The following is a 15,211-nucleotide window of genomic DNA, read 5'->3' on the forward strand; positions in this document are numbered from 1 at the left end:
GTTCAGGCACACAGAAGAATGGAAGAGACTGGGAGGGGTTTCCTGGTTTCTCTCTTTCCTCTCCTGAAGGGCTTTTCTGAAGCCCTTGGGAGTAGAAATAAGGAGAGCTGTCATCCCTTGAAAAAAGTCCCAGAAGGTTGAGGCTCTTTGTTATTCACACCCCAAGACAGCCTGGCATTGGGTGGGGGCCTCTCTGAAGAGCTGCCCACCTGCTGGTTCCCCACTGATCGCCACCTGTCCACTTGCTTAGAGCCCTTGGTGCCCTTTGCTGCCGCCTTCCCAGGCCAGCTCGGACCTCCACCCAGATCCGAGATGCACATCCTGGAGTGGAGATGCTCACATGCTTCTCAACCCCCAGAGTCCTGGTGGAAGGACACCCTCCCAGCTTCCAGTAGCCTGAGAGTTTTCAGTTTCTCCCCTGAAATAATGCAGGAAAACCTCCACTAAAATCAATGCTCTGCATAGCAGCTACGCAATGCTCACTTGCCAATAGGAAACCTTCTCTGGTGGTAGTAGCTATGCTGCCAAATGTAAGGGTACCTTAGAAGATTTGGAACTAATCAGGCTCCATTTTTTTTTTTTTTAATGGAAAAGTCCTCTTCTGATGTAACACTTTCATAGTTATTCAGTGTACACTCTATTCCTTGTTGTTGTAGTGGCATCAGCTTACACAGAGGCTTCCTAGGAAAGATGACATATGAACTTGCATTTGAATCAGAGCCTTGTTGTTACAGCGTATTTGCTATGATTGTTGATGAAATACTAATATTTAAATTTTTATTGTATAGGGAAAGCCTGGAAAAGATGGTGAAAAAGGAGAAAAGGGGAGTCTAGTAAGTATTTCTCTATCATTTTTAAAAGGAAGCTGTTGGCCTTCACTAGCTGACGATTGTTGTTGCCTGTCCTGTTTCCTTTAGGGGTTTCCCGGCGACTCAGGGTTACCAGGACAACCAGGACAACCGGGCTTTAAGGTAAATGGGGGCGCTATTTTGAGTTTTTAACTTTCATTTTGTAGGTCAATTCAGAAATTTTTACTGGAATGGTGGCCTGTGGACTCACAAAGAATTATACACTGAGTGGCCAGATTATTATGACCTCTGAACGCATAATAATCTGGCCACTCAGTGTGTGTGTGTGTATGTTATATATATATATATTAGAGGCCTGGTGCATGAATTCATGCATGGGTGGGGCCGGGGGGTGGGGGGTGGGACATGGGCGGTTGGCCGGCCTGCCTGCTGGTCGAACTCCTGGTCAAGGGGACAATTTGCATATTAGCCTTTTATTATATAGGATATACACTGAGTGGCCAGATTATTATTCATTCAGAGATCATAATAATCTGGCCACTCAGTGTAGTTATTTATGCTCCATGTGAGCAAAAACACAACTTAACATACTGGTTTTATTTGTAGGCATAAATTTTTAAAAATATGAGATGTTGCATTCATATTTTTAAGTTTTTTTTTGTAGTAGATTAATTTTTCCTGATTGTAAACCACCACCAGAAAATGCAGAAAGATATTGTGAAGAAAAAAAGCTCATGGGATCTTTCTATTACCCACTCAGAAATAGTCAGAGTTAGTAATTTTCCTATGTGCACATATGTACATGTGCTTTGAAAAAATGATATTGCATCATACATCCTTCTTAGTTGCATAATAATATGAAATGGATATATTTCTATGTCCATAAATGTAGTTATACATTTATACTTTTAATGTCCATGCCTTTTACTGTTTGGTATTTAAGCCCCTTCCACATTTTTATGATTATAACTTATTTTTGTTCACTGGTCTTATCATTTTCCTGTTATAAGTTTCTAATAATGTAATGTTTAGGGTCAACGTTTAGACTCTTTTGGAAGCTTTTGCCATGTACCCCCAAATTGTCCCCAGAAAGGCACCTCTATAAGTTTGGGGCCCTTTCATTTGGCAACTGCTGGTCATCAACCTTTAAAAAATATTTGTTCTTCGGATAGACAGAAAAAACTCATTGCTTTATTGTTTTCTTTTAATCATGAGACTAAGTAACACACATGTACACATGTCTACTAAAATAGAAATACAATTGACACTTTAACAAATGAATTTGAAATGCATGGGTGTACTTACAAGTAGATTTTTCCCCCCAATAAGTGCATACAGTACTGTAAATGTATTTTCTCTCCCTTATGATTTTCGTAACACTTTCTTTTCTCTAACTTACTTTATTGTAAGAATAAAGCATATAATACATGTAACATACAAAATATGTGATAATCCCCTGTTCATGTCATTGTTAAGATTTCTGTTCAACAGTAGGCTATTAGTAGGTAAGTTTTTGGGGAGTCAAAAGTTAGACATGGTTTTTTGACTGTGTTTGGGGGTCAGTGCCCTTAACCCCTGCATTGGTCAAGGGTCAGCTGTAATTTGGAAATGTTTATCTCTAACAATGAGTGATAAACTAGTGAAAGGACTTCAAGGTTTGCTTATCAAAGCCAGGGACAAAGGGAGAAATCCTGTACAAAGGCTATAATTTTTTGAGAAAGTACAATCTTGTCGAATTTAAAGGTAAATATGTTTGGAATATATTAGCTAAGATATTTTTTAAGTTTCACAGATATTTCTAAAATTCTTCTCATATTTCTGAAAAACCAAAACAGCCAATTCTGATTTAAAGCCTAAGTTTAATTCATGAGTTTAAAAGGAAAAAAAAAAGTACATTCATGGAATAATGGCATATCTTAAGACTTTTAAAAGTATTATGATGTTTATATAAAAACAGTATATATAACATGGTTAAATTTTGGTTTTTTTTTCCATCTAATATGGGTTAAATTAAGCCTCACAGTGACCAGAACTTATCCACTTAATGTTTATAAATAATGTTGGATTTTAAGGGGAAAGAAAAAACCCTAAGTATCCTTTATTATGATTTCCAATGCAAATTTGGACATTCTTACACCTAAAAGCCTCAAATAAAATTATTTCTTTAAGAAAACTATACTAAGAAATCAGAATCTTTCATATCATTTTATTTTAAACCACTGTGTATGAATTCAGCTTATAAATGAGTACACAATGTCACTGCTCTAAGCAAAAACAGTTTTCATTTTTGCAAATAACATTTTACTCCTTGTCCATATGCATAGTTATACATACTTACAATCACTGTATGTAACTTTTTAAAAAAAGTACATTCTTCATGTTTTCAAGTTATCTTCAAGTAAAGTTCTCTGAGGGAGCGTACAGTCAACAGAACAAAAACTGCGAGCTTGTTTGTCATGTGACTAATTGGCTTCCCATTTGTGTCTTGTGGAAACTTTTATCCTCATATATCACCCTTATGCAAAGCAAAATGAAATGTATTTGCTTTTGTTATAGTTGTTACAGAGTGCTTTAAGCTAATCAGGATGGGAGGTATTGAGAGGAAATATTTCTTGCAAAGTTTAATTGTTTTCTGAAAGATCACTACTCTTTATAGTTAAAAAATGCTGAAGTTATATATATTTTTTCTTTTTTAGGGAGACAAAGGTGAAGCAGGTCCTCCAGGCCCACCTGGAATTGTGAGTAAGAGTAACGTTTGCTGGGCTGGGAGAGCCTTTGAAATGAAGAAAGGAAAGGAGTTGAGGCCAAGCAGTTGCTGAGGCCACAGGCTCCGCAGCATTCGTAGACTGACATTTTTATGTCAAGGGGCTGTGTACAATCTGAACTAATAATTTTATATGTTTTATGGTGTGGAGTTTGGGTCTTACTTTTTATTAAATTTTGATCATTTCTGCATGTGGGTAAGAATAGTAGCCACACACTCCGAAACTGTTTTGTTTTAAATGGTCCATTGAGGAAAACGTTACCAAAGGGGACAGATCATCCACAATTTGACTGCTGTAAGCAAAACAGTTTTCATTTTTGCAAATAACATTTTACTCCTTGTCCATATGCATAGTTATACATACTTATAATCACTGTATGTAACTTTAAAAAAAAAGTAAATTCTTCATGTCTTCGAGTTATCTTCAAATAATCATTTTCAATATCTTGTCAGTGTTGTGCTATAATTATTTTAACCATTTTGCCCCAAAGCTTTTTTATTTAAAAAAAATATTTTTAATGATTTCAGAGAGGAAGGAAAAGGGAGAGAGAGAGAAAGAGAAACATTAATGAATGAGAGAGAATCATTGATTAGTTTTTTCCTGCACGCCCCCTCCACTGGAGATTGAGCCTGCAACCTGGGCATGTGCCCTGACCAGGAATCGAATCATGACCTCCTGGTTCATCAGTTGACGCTCAATCACTGAGCCACACGAACTGGGCATCCCCAAAACTTTTTTAAAATGATGAAAATGTTACCATTCTCTTGTTTGCTGCCATTGCACTGTGTTGATGAATGGTTGTACAAACCATTGTGTGCGAGAGTGTGTCTATTAGGCGGGGATGTAGGGGGGCGGGTGGTGTTGAGTCATTTTTCGTCAAGCTACATTTTCAGGAATAGGATCAACTTATCAAGCCTTCTTAATGCTTTTAATTCTCCATATATACTTATGATTCCATTTTCCATAGTTGTGATCCCAAAGCAGCATTCAAGTAACCTGTTTTTAGCTTAACCTCATCAGCAGATTTTAATAATATCCAGTAACTTAATTGCAACAAAGGAATTATATTTTAAGGGTAATAATGCGGTAATTTGACTTGGTCATTTTCTTTGAATTTTAGTAATTTAGAATTGAGTGGACTCAATTCTCCTTTTTAACGAGGCAAAAGTGCATTCTTTTTGCCTTCTATCCCTAGGGCCTTACGGAGGTCCCCACTTTGGACCATTTAATAAAAAAGAAAGGAGAAAACTCTTCCAGTAAAAAAGTTGGAGTGTTCTGTTGCAAACAGTTAGAGGAAATGTAAGGGTGTTCTTTTGCTAGCACCTTTAAAGGAGACTACCCATGGTATGGCTTGTATGGACATTTAGAAATTCCAAACCTAAACCTTGGAATTAATGTTTTTCTAACTTTACCTCGTTGGTAAAGCTCCTGCCAGGCAAATTATTACAGAAGGAAGCGGAGCTGCCTGGTGGAGTTCTCTGCAAGGAGGACACTATGGAATATTTATTTTGTATGTTTTGACCTCCCCTGCCCCATGACTACTCACATTTCATGCAATGACAGAAAAAGTGTTAGCTTCTTCACCTATAGCACCAGCCCCTTCCGGGCCCCGCCGTGATCTCATGTTCTGTAATTCAGGTGATCGGCACAGGACCCTTGGGAGAAAAAGGCGAGCGGGGCTACCCCGGGTCTCCGGGTTTGAAAGGAGAGCCAGGCCCCAAAGGTATATTCCTTTCCTTTGTCTTTCCCTCTCTTCCTCTTCCCTCCTCGCCTCTCCTTGTCTCTCTCTCTCATCCTTTCTTCCTCTTTCTTCCATTTTTGACCTGCACTCGTTTGCACCTTGAAAACATCTGCATGCCTCGCAGGACCACGTGGTGACCGAGTCTCACTCGAGCTCATGTTTCATTGTCACACTGTCCATCCTGGGGCCCCTCTCCTGGCAGCTCTGTAGCTTCAGGGCCACCACATGTCCATGTGTTCAGGCTCCCTGTTCCACTTTGGCAGTGGGTACTCCTGGGCACAGAGATAGGAACTGTCAATCATGAGTGCACCAGCCTCAGCCTGTCCAACTCTTTCTCTTTTCAGGTTTCCCAGGACAACAAGGCCTGCCAGGCCCCCCAGGTGAGCATCTCGGACTGAGTTTTAAAGAATACTGTAAATCTCTGTGGTTACATTCTCAACATTTTATCATGTACATTAGATGTTTGCATACAATGTTTAACAGTTCTGTAGCACCTTTTTCTAGTTATGAAAACAAGATGTGTTCATGGGAAAGGTGTTCATTTTGTAAGGGACAGGTTAGCATGTAGCTAGAAACATGTATTTAACCAGTGGGACTGTTCACATCTCTTGTTGAGGCACGCCTACTCTGCCTGGCTCTGATCTTTTCCTTCAAGTTAATGTGTAGGAAGCATCTGACTGTCAGCATTTACGTGTACACGGTGAGAAGCCTGTCAACTTGTTTCAGCGGTTCCCCTTTTAGCGATGGTCACTGCTCATTTTTCCTTCAACAGTTAAGAAAATTAGTTTGTGCGGTTGACATTCAACTTGTGATTATTGAGGTGAGGTTTTGTTCTGGTTTCAGGCATCCCGATACCTGGGCAGGCTGGTGCCCCCGGCTTCCCTGGTGAAAGAGGAGAAAAAGGTGACCAAGGATATCCAGGGGCGTCTTTGCCAGGACCAAGTGGAAGAGATGGATTCCCGGGCCCTCCTGGGCTCCCCGGACCTCCTGGACCACCAGGCTACGCAGGTAAGCTCCCTCTGGGACCATTTCACGTGGAGTCCCCTCGAGGACGGGCTGCAGGGCAGGGCTGGCTCAGGTCTTTGAGGGGGCTCCCGAGTTCACATGCAGGACAGAAGGCTGGTGTGTCTGGTGACGGATGAATTCTTTACGGCCCCCTTAGGTATCTTTGCAAAATTAGCCTTGCTACAGAAAGGAATAGTAAAAATAAAACCATAAAACTGGTTTAAAGGAATAAGAAATATGTTAACCAGCTCTGAGTCTCCTGGCTTCTAAAACTGAAAAGTGAACCAGTTGAGTTGTGCAGTTTGTACTGAAAATAAAATGTATTTTAGCTTATCTAGAGTCATAGGAATGGTGCTCAGAATTGAATAGGAACTATCAGAGACATTTCTCCACGGACAGTCTGCAACTCTAAATAATTTTTGCTTTGCTGAAAGTTTGCTTAGGAAAAGTAAGGAATAAAGTGGCTCCAGTCTTCTTTGTGATGTCACAGATGTATGATGATGAAGAAACCACTTAACTTTTTCGAGCCCCCATTTCTTAATCTGTATGATAAGGATGATGGTGTGTACTTGGAAAGATAAAAATGAAATAAAGTATAAGACAGGGCTCATGAGACATGTTTTAGAATTGTGAAATACTAGTAGACATTTCAGAAGTGATGACGTGCGATGCTGAGTAGATGGGTGGATACTATGTGTGCTGTTTGTGAGCAAACTAAAGCTGGATTTCTAATACTTACCAAGTAGCCCCAAAACAGTTTGGTTTTATAAGAGAGATTGAATTACAGAGTGTGTAAATACCTAGCTTCAGTTAGGTAGAACTGATCCTATAACTTTAAAAATCCATTTCAGATGGACAAGTGGAATGCCGGCCTGGACCAGTTGGTGATCCAGGTCCTCCTGGAATTCCAGGGCAACCAGGATTGTTGGGTGAAGTTGGAGAGAAAGGTAAGAGATTACTTTTTTTTTTAAATGATGATTGTGCTAGGGCCTATAATATACTAGTATGTCTGCAAACTCACTGGCTTGGGGTGGACGTGGATGTAGTCTCCCTTTATTTGGAACTTCCTGCAAAGTCCATTCTAGGATGTGTCTCCCTACAACTCTGCTGGGATTTTCCTGTTGTTGGATTTTGAGAGGCAGCTTTCACCTGGGAGACAATGAGGAGACAGGGCCCTGAGGTCAGAGTTGCTGCCCTTTACCTTCTCCACTGCCGGCAGGTGAACCTCTCAGACTGATGTCTTCCTGTGACCTTTCAGTTCAAAGTTTGAGAGTTCCCTTCTCAAAGGAGGCACGTCTTTCAAGCCAAACCACAAATGCACACCTGGGGTGCTCACCACCCTTCTAAGCCATAATCAGTGTGAGCAAATCTGCTCATGGACCAGCTGACTCTACCCAGTGCTCTCAGTTTTATCCTTATTCTTCCCAAGTTTTTGCTATAACGCTAACCCAGGACACAGCGTAATCCCTTCACCATCTTGGAAACAGAGTGGAAAATCACCGCACCGACAGTCCTATTTTAGAGTGTAATAAACAAGGGATATTCCAATATGCCTCTCAGTACCCAAGGGTGGAACAAATAGGCTGCTCCCCAAACTACCCCATTGTGTACCATTTCTGGCTTTAGGTTGCTAAGAATTTTTACTCTTCAAAAGTCTAAAACACAAATGCTTCGTGGAGAACAGTTTCAGCTAAATCTTAGAATTTTGGCAGCCATGCAAGTTGCAGAACCTTAGATGGAAGTGATCTCAGAAGTCATTGGAGCTGGGGTGGGGGTTCCCCCAGTCACTGTCGTTTGTCTTTCAATGAATCGCTCTAGTTACCAGGTAGGGAGTCCTTTCTGAGGTGGGCTGCTACATTTTACGACAGAGCCAATGGTCAGAAGGTTCTCTGTACTGTGATTTTGTTTACCCGTCTCCGGAATCCTAAGAGAAGAGTCTTTCTTCCGTGTCTTCATGCTCCTGCTTGAGAACCGTCAGCCCGCCCAGACTGCGGTGCTAGTGCCTCTCCCTGCCCACTCTGGACTCACAGCACACATCCACGGGACCCCAGGGCGCCCAGAAGGTAGCTGGGCTGTTAGCAGACTTGCATTTTGTGTCTGTCCCAGGGCTGGGCTGCTGTTCTGCCTCTGGGAAGAACACAGAACGAAGCAGTGCACCGTGCCCAGAGCTCAGGGACACAAGGCTGTCTGTCTGCATTGGTCCTTTTCTGTCCCTGACCGTGGGGCCTGTTGGAGAGGAGTGTGCAGTAGCCGTGCCTGGGGCTGGGAGTGCCCATCCAGGCGAGGGCGCGAGGGTGATGCGGACCATCCTCTCTGACTTCCAAACATGGGCATCTCTACAAGCACTCTGCTCTACATTAAACCTGATTTATACCTAGAAACCAGACATTTTAAGGTTTAGGATACCCTAAGGCCTTTTAGCTTAGTTTGAAAGTCAGGACAAAAGATGTTAAAATTTCCAGAGAAAGGCATTCCCTTCCATTTTTGGTGTGCTGCCATCTCTCTACTTTTCCACCTCAATGTCAGGTCAGATATTTGTTCTTGCTTTGGGGGCTTCTTATTCTCAGTGATCATCTGTCAGCTTGTTTAAGTCCAGCTTGCTAACAAATACTAAAAAATAATGGGACATTATAGAGTGGGAGACAAAATTGTAGCAGTCAGAACTTCAGGATGGTAGGCAAAATTGAGTTCTGGATCACTTTTTAGTGATTTGTTAAAAATGGTTACCCGTGAAGTGTGCCCAGTGACAGGGACACGCGGCAGGTTAGCAGAGGCGTCTGGAGCAGCGGTTAGATAATTGAGAAAGCACACATTTGAATGCATCACTATTAAAATGACGGCCTTCTTTGCCCTTTTATTCTGTCACTTCACTGCAGAGACTTCTGTTTACGTGTTACATAAAAGTACCCTGTGTTTCCCTTTTTAGGTCAAAAAGGAGAGGGTTGCCTTGTCTGTGACATAGAAGGACTTCGTGGTCCCCCCGGGCCACAGGGGCCCCCAGGAGATATAGGTAAGACCCCCAAATGTGAAAGGGACCAGGTCAGAATTTGCTTCAATGAGCTGGAACCTTCACAGTGGAACCTATCTTACTCCACAAGAAACCTGATTTTCTGCATTCAGAACTAAAGCATAATAATGAGACTGTTATACTCAACGTCCAGGATGTGTCCACTTTGTTGAAAATTATCAAGATGGCCTATAAATTCATTGTCATTAAAATGTCCTGATAAAAGGATAGCAACATATGGCTTACTCAGCTCTGCAAATTTCATTATTTCAAAAGAAGTTAACTGAATGTCTTTATGGGAAGTGGTCTGGGGCGGGGTGAGGCGATTCGGAGCCATCCCACTTCATTGTTATGCACTTGGGATCACTTTTCCCTTTCTGAGCTCACCTTGAGAATTTTCATTATTATTTTCCTTTTTAAAAAATATTTTTATTGATTTCAGAGAGAAAGGTAGAGGGAGAGAGAGATAGAAACATCAATGATGAGAGAGAATCATTGATCGACTGCCTCCTGCATGCACCACACTGGGATTGAGCTCACAACCCAGGCATGTGTCCTGACCAGGAATCGAACTATGACCTCCTGGTTCATAGGTTGACACTCAACCACTGAGCCACTGTGGCCTGGCTCATTATTACTTTTTGATATTCTTAAAACATCATTCATTTTGTATAAAGACCTTTGTACTTTGAATCTTTTTTTTTTTTTGTACTTTGCAGTCTCAAAAAATTTTTAAAAGCTTTTGAGTTATTAGAAAGTATCTCATCAATAATGTGCTGTGATTTTTTCTCTGTCTCTTATGAAAGGTTACCCGGGGCAGCCAGGGGCCAAGGGCGAGAAAGGTCTACCTGGCAGGGACGGTGTGGAAGGATTGCCTGTGAGTAAGCCTGTCTGAGTTCATGTCCATATTAGAAGTGCATGTTTTTACATTTGCAATACAGTGTCTGCCGTATTTGGGAGCTGGTGAAAGTATCTCTTGGTCCAGCAGTCTAGAATTGCTCCCTGTGTCCCTCTTCACTCATTCCCCTGAGAATGAGCAGGACTGTTGGAATCCAGAACCAGCATCTCAATGGCCCTTCTTTTCACCTGGTTAGAATTCAGTTGCCACTTACTTGTGTCAGGTGCAGCCGAGTGCTGGTGTGTCCCTTTCCCACATTGTCTCTGGGAGTTCTTGAAACAAATGATGCCACCAAGGATTACCTCTTAGCAGCGACACTGTTGAGTTGAATTGTCCTTCTGCGCAATTATTGCTTATCATACCAAATCACCTACAAACTTATGTTCATGGATAAGTTTAGCACCAATAGTTTCTAGGGAGAGAGGGAGGAAAACTGACCCATGTCCTCCTAGGAATTTGAAATATTTTTTATTCTTCTTCTAACAGATACATATTTTGAAAATTCCTAACACCGAACTCTATTTTAAAGATGCTTTTTAATATCTATAAATGAAATACCTCAATCATATGGATGTGAAACCTTTCAGTTAATCAAAACAACAGCTTCTTAGCTCTTCTAGTTTGTTTTAAAAGAAGCCATTGAAAAAAATAGTAGTAATCTTAACTATTGTAGGACATTATTTTATTTCATATAATAAGCTTTATATCTAAAGCTTTTAAACCTTAGGACATTCTTCTCTTCATATTTTCTTGGTTCTTATAAGTTCTTTAAGCATTAACTACTTCCTACAAATTACTTTCATTCCCATTTTCCCTTTCTTTTTGTCATAGATTGAACCTCAAGTCTTTAGCATTATTATTTTTTTGTTGTAGCACCTTAACATTCATATTTAAGAAAAATATTACTGGATGCTTCTATAAAGGCAGGTCAGGGTAAAAAGGAGTTGAAATGGGAATGGAACAGCTGGGATTCAGCAATAGTTTTCTCCTTTTGAAGTTAGGTCTTGAGATGCTGCTTTCCAGAGCTTCCCTGGGTCTGGGGAGATAAGTTAGAAGTTGCAATTGTTTAAAATATTTCTAAATCCATTAGAAGTTCCCATCACTGGGAAGCCATGGCTGTGGTGGCGATCAAAGGCGGAAAAACTTTGAAGGCAGCAGTAAAGGATGCTTTTAACCTCTGGACATAGTCTTTATCTACTTGGCCTTTCTGGAATTCTTTCTGCCTCCACTGTGCCCGAAACTCAGTCCAGACATCCGTTTCTCCAGCCTCAAATCTAATAAAAAGGGATAAAGGGGAAGGAGATGAGAGAGAAGGATGGTTGAGCAGAAGTCGTGTTAAAGAAGAAAGTAAAGAAAATGTGCCACAAAAATTTTAATCCTATGCCTTCCCCATCAAGAGCTGCTTTCTGTAGATGGGGAAAACAATGCCTAAACGGTGTTTTATGGGTATATAATTTAATTGAGAAGAGAGTAATTTTCCTTTTATTTGAGGCTGTATGGTTTAACTAGCTCAAAAGTGTGGTTCTTATGTTAAATTTGGCTGGAGGCTAAAAGAGGTACTCAGGAACCCTTGGAGTATACCGGAACGTAGATTAAAATGAGAAAGTGATGAAGTGCTCAGAGTTTTCATTTGGTGTAGATGGCACTTCAGTGACATGTTCTTTTGAAAGCCAAGTGTTTGATTTTGGGAAAGAAGGACAGATCACAAGAGTCTGGCTCCTGACAGATGTGGAAACCCACGCTGCAGGGGCAGGCTCTGGTTGCTGGGAGTGGATAATGGAAATGAACTCCTCTTGGCTTCCCCCACAGTGGCACCACTTTTTAGAAGCAGACCACATAGCCATGGGATCGTCTCGGATTTGTGCAGCCAGTGCTAAATTTTCAAGGCGCTACTTGATTTCCTCCACATTTATCTTAAGGGATGTGGATCAAAAGACCTTTGAATTGCTTAGGATTAAGAAGTTCTGTGGCAAAGTAACCCCATGAGATAGCCTAGGGTCATAGATGTTCCTTTTCAAAAAAAAATCTAGATTTCTCCCTTGAATGATAGTGAACAAGGTCATTCTTATTTTTAAAAATTCTATTTTCTCACCCTAGGCTCACAGTATTAGAAAACTATATTTCTATATAATCACTGTAAAATAACATAATGATGCTTCTGGGTTGAGAAACATATACATTGGTAATAATTTCTTACATTGGTATTTATTTTCTATTGGTGAATATTGCCAGTTCAACATATACTTCCCCCAATATCTCCTTAGTTGCGGACATTAAGGATACAAAGATAGAAAGCCTTGGTCCTGCCTTCAAAGTCCCGAAAGACTAGTATAAAGACAGATGTGCAAGCAAAAGTTCCTAATAAGCAAAGCAAGTTTTACAATGAGAACCACGCCTTACACCATGGTGATATAGGAGAAAGCAGCTCTACCTATCAGGAAAGGTTTCACAGAGGACTCTAGCTTTAGCTGAGATTTAAGGATGCATAGGAGCTAATATTAACCCAAGCGAAAAAGCTACAAAATACCACAATACCTTTCAACTAAATAATGAAATTTCCTTGACCCTCTGCTAACCTTTCTAGCAGGTGGCTGGTAGAGATAAAGAGTTGCCATTCTTAGGACAAGAGCAAATAGGTTGGGCATCTTCTACCTTTCCCAGTTACATCTGAATGAAGTATCCTCTGTTATAAGGGGCATGTCTAGCTCAGGGCCAGTTCCAACCAGCTCTCTCTGTCCAGGAGAACTTTCTGCCATGATAGAGATGTCTATGCCTGGGCTGTCCAGTTTGGTAGCCACTGGTCTGTGGTTGCTATTGAGTCCGTGAAGTGTGGCTAGTGTGACTCAGGAGCTGAAGTTTTAATGTTATTTAATTTAAATATTTAACTAGTATCGGACAGTGCAGACTTGTTGCAGACTCTCCAGGCTTCTGGAAGCAAACTGGATGGTGTTGGTTGTGCATCTAAGAAGGTACAACTATGCCATGTTTGGTAGAGAAAGAGCAGCTGCTCATTCCTTAGCTGGCATTGTTTCATCTCAGAGGAAGCAATATGGGAAGGAAAATGATTCAGCCCTACCTAGGTTAGTCCCAAATTTATCACTTATGTGACCTGAGCAGGCCTCGGAACCTCTGCCAGCCTCATCTCCACATTTGTGTAGTAGAGGCAGCTTTTATGAGATAATACCTGACTCTTCAGTGTTCGTGTGGTGTGGGGATAAAGTACAACCAGAATAAGACTTCCTGACTGTTATCTTGAGTATTAGCTCCCTCATCTGCTAAAAGGTGCTTTGAATATTTTTTCCTGCAGAGTTGGGATAAGAATCAGAGATTATACACACACACACACACACACACACACACACACACACACACACGCACCCCAATGATTGGGACACATGGTAGGCGCTTAATGAATGGTAGCCACTTTTTAAATCTAAAGATTGTATGCATTTTGGTATGTCTTTTGTCTTCCAGTTCCTTCCTTTGAGACATATATATTACACATAGACACACATATGTGTGAGTTACAGATATCCAAGAACCGCTTGAGAGGGAATTTATGAAAAGGAATTCAAATTAAATGAATTGTAAAGAGTTTTAAATTCTGCCAAGTCAGCAGGGAGGCTAAAGAGATTTCTCTCCCAGGCCTAAGAGAACAAGCTAGGAGACAATTACTTGCAACCTTGGCTATTTTCCTTGTGAACCCCAACTCTCCGAGTGGCTGGTGGAGAAACCCTCCATGGGTGTGGGCATCCCTTGCAGATTTAACTTTCCAGGAACTGAAAAATACTCTGTTTGTCTCCTGGGAAAGTTGATTCCGTTGCACTCCCTTCCCAGAGTTTCTTGTCTCTCTGGTGCCCTGGAAACCTCTCCTCCAGAATTTGGAGTGTAAGCTTAAACCTGGACAATTTCAACAGTGACTAGACTTAGAGAAAACATGGCTCTTCCCAGCCCTCGTTGATTCTTAACCACCATCTCCACCTAGAAGCCATTTCTGCAGTTCCTGGGCCCAGGACCTTACACATTCATTGCCTTCCAACAGTTGCTAAAATGTTCTGGTGAATGTTTAACCGTTGTAAGGGGCAAGAAAGCTACCTAAGAACCATTCCACAAGCTGGGTACCCAGTGCCACACCATTATTCCCCCGCTTGTATTCCAGTCTCTGTTTAGAATCTTTACAAGAAGTGAGGTCAGATCAGAGCCTTGTCACAGCTATTGGATGGTTTCTAGTAAATGAATGAGGAGATCTAAACACATCATCATTTTCAAGGAGGTGACTTCTTGATTTCGTGTTGACTGTGTAACCAGCCATGCTGTTTCTTCTATGGATGAACGTCTCCAAGGGTGTCATAAAGCTTTGTCCTTGTAGGGCCCTCAAGGTTCACCCGGGCTGATGGGCCAACCAGGAGCCAAGGGAGAGCCTGGTGAGATTTACTTCGACATGCGACTCAAAGGTGACAAAGGAGACCCAGGTTTCCCAGGACAACCCGGCATGCCAGGCAGATCAGGGACTCCCGGAAGAGATGGCCATCCAGGTCTGCCCGGCCCCAAAGGCTCCCCGGTATGTTTATTTCCAGACTCTGAACAGGCATCGTACAAATGGCTATGCAAATAATGAAGAATAATTTGTATCATATTTACATATTCTCACTTAAATGCTAATTGTCATTAATGAACTTATTTCATGGTTCATGGGAAAACTCGTCTGTAAACCTACGCTGATGGTGTTGACTTGATAATTAGATAATAATGGATCATTGTCTTCTGATGTATTGGGGGGAACTGAAAAGATTTTCTCATGTCGGAAGGGTGGTGAAGTTTCAAGAGAATGGTGTTCAAGTCATCTTTTATAAGAAGATTCCAGATATAAATGCCTCACTCTTTGAAGTGTCTTCTTATGTAGGATAAGGGAGGGAGGATGATTGCTCAACTTAGAGAAAAGAATGCTGGTTTCATTTATTAACCACAAGTTGATCTTTGTAGAAG

At 41.2% G+C, this 15,211-nt stretch overlaps 1 protein-coding gene across 1 annotated transcript in view; it reads left to right on the forward strand.

Moving 5' to 3' along the window:
* Positions 1-15,211, forward strand: part of COL4A1 (collagen type IV alpha 1 chain) — a 136,895-nt gene that overhangs the window by 90,559 nt on the left and 31,125 nt on the right. The window contains exons 16-25 of the mRNA XM_079779587.1: positions 789-833; positions 918-971; positions 3,506-3,547; positions 5,213-5,297; positions 5,660-5,695; positions 6,159-6,323; positions 7,172-7,267; positions 9,247-9,330; positions 10,134-10,204; positions 14,595-14,786. Of these exons, the coding sequence (XP_079635713.1) occupies positions 789-833; positions 918-971; positions 3,506-3,547; positions 5,213-5,297; positions 5,660-5,695; positions 6,159-6,323; positions 7,172-7,267; positions 9,247-9,330; positions 10,134-10,204; positions 14,595-14,786 (870 nt within the window). The remainder of the gene's footprint in view (positions 1-788; positions 834-917; positions 972-3,505; positions 3,548-5,212; positions 5,298-5,659; positions 5,696-6,158; positions 6,324-7,171; positions 7,268-9,246; positions 9,331-10,133; positions 10,205-14,594; positions 14,787-15,211) is intronic.

The sequence above is a fragment of the Cnephaeus nilssonii genome, assembly GCF_951640355.1.
Source record: "Cnephaeus nilssonii genome assembly, chromosome: 8".
NCBI lineage: Eukaryota > Metazoa > Chordata > Mammalia > Chiroptera > Vespertilionidae > Cnephaeus > Cnephaeus nilssonii.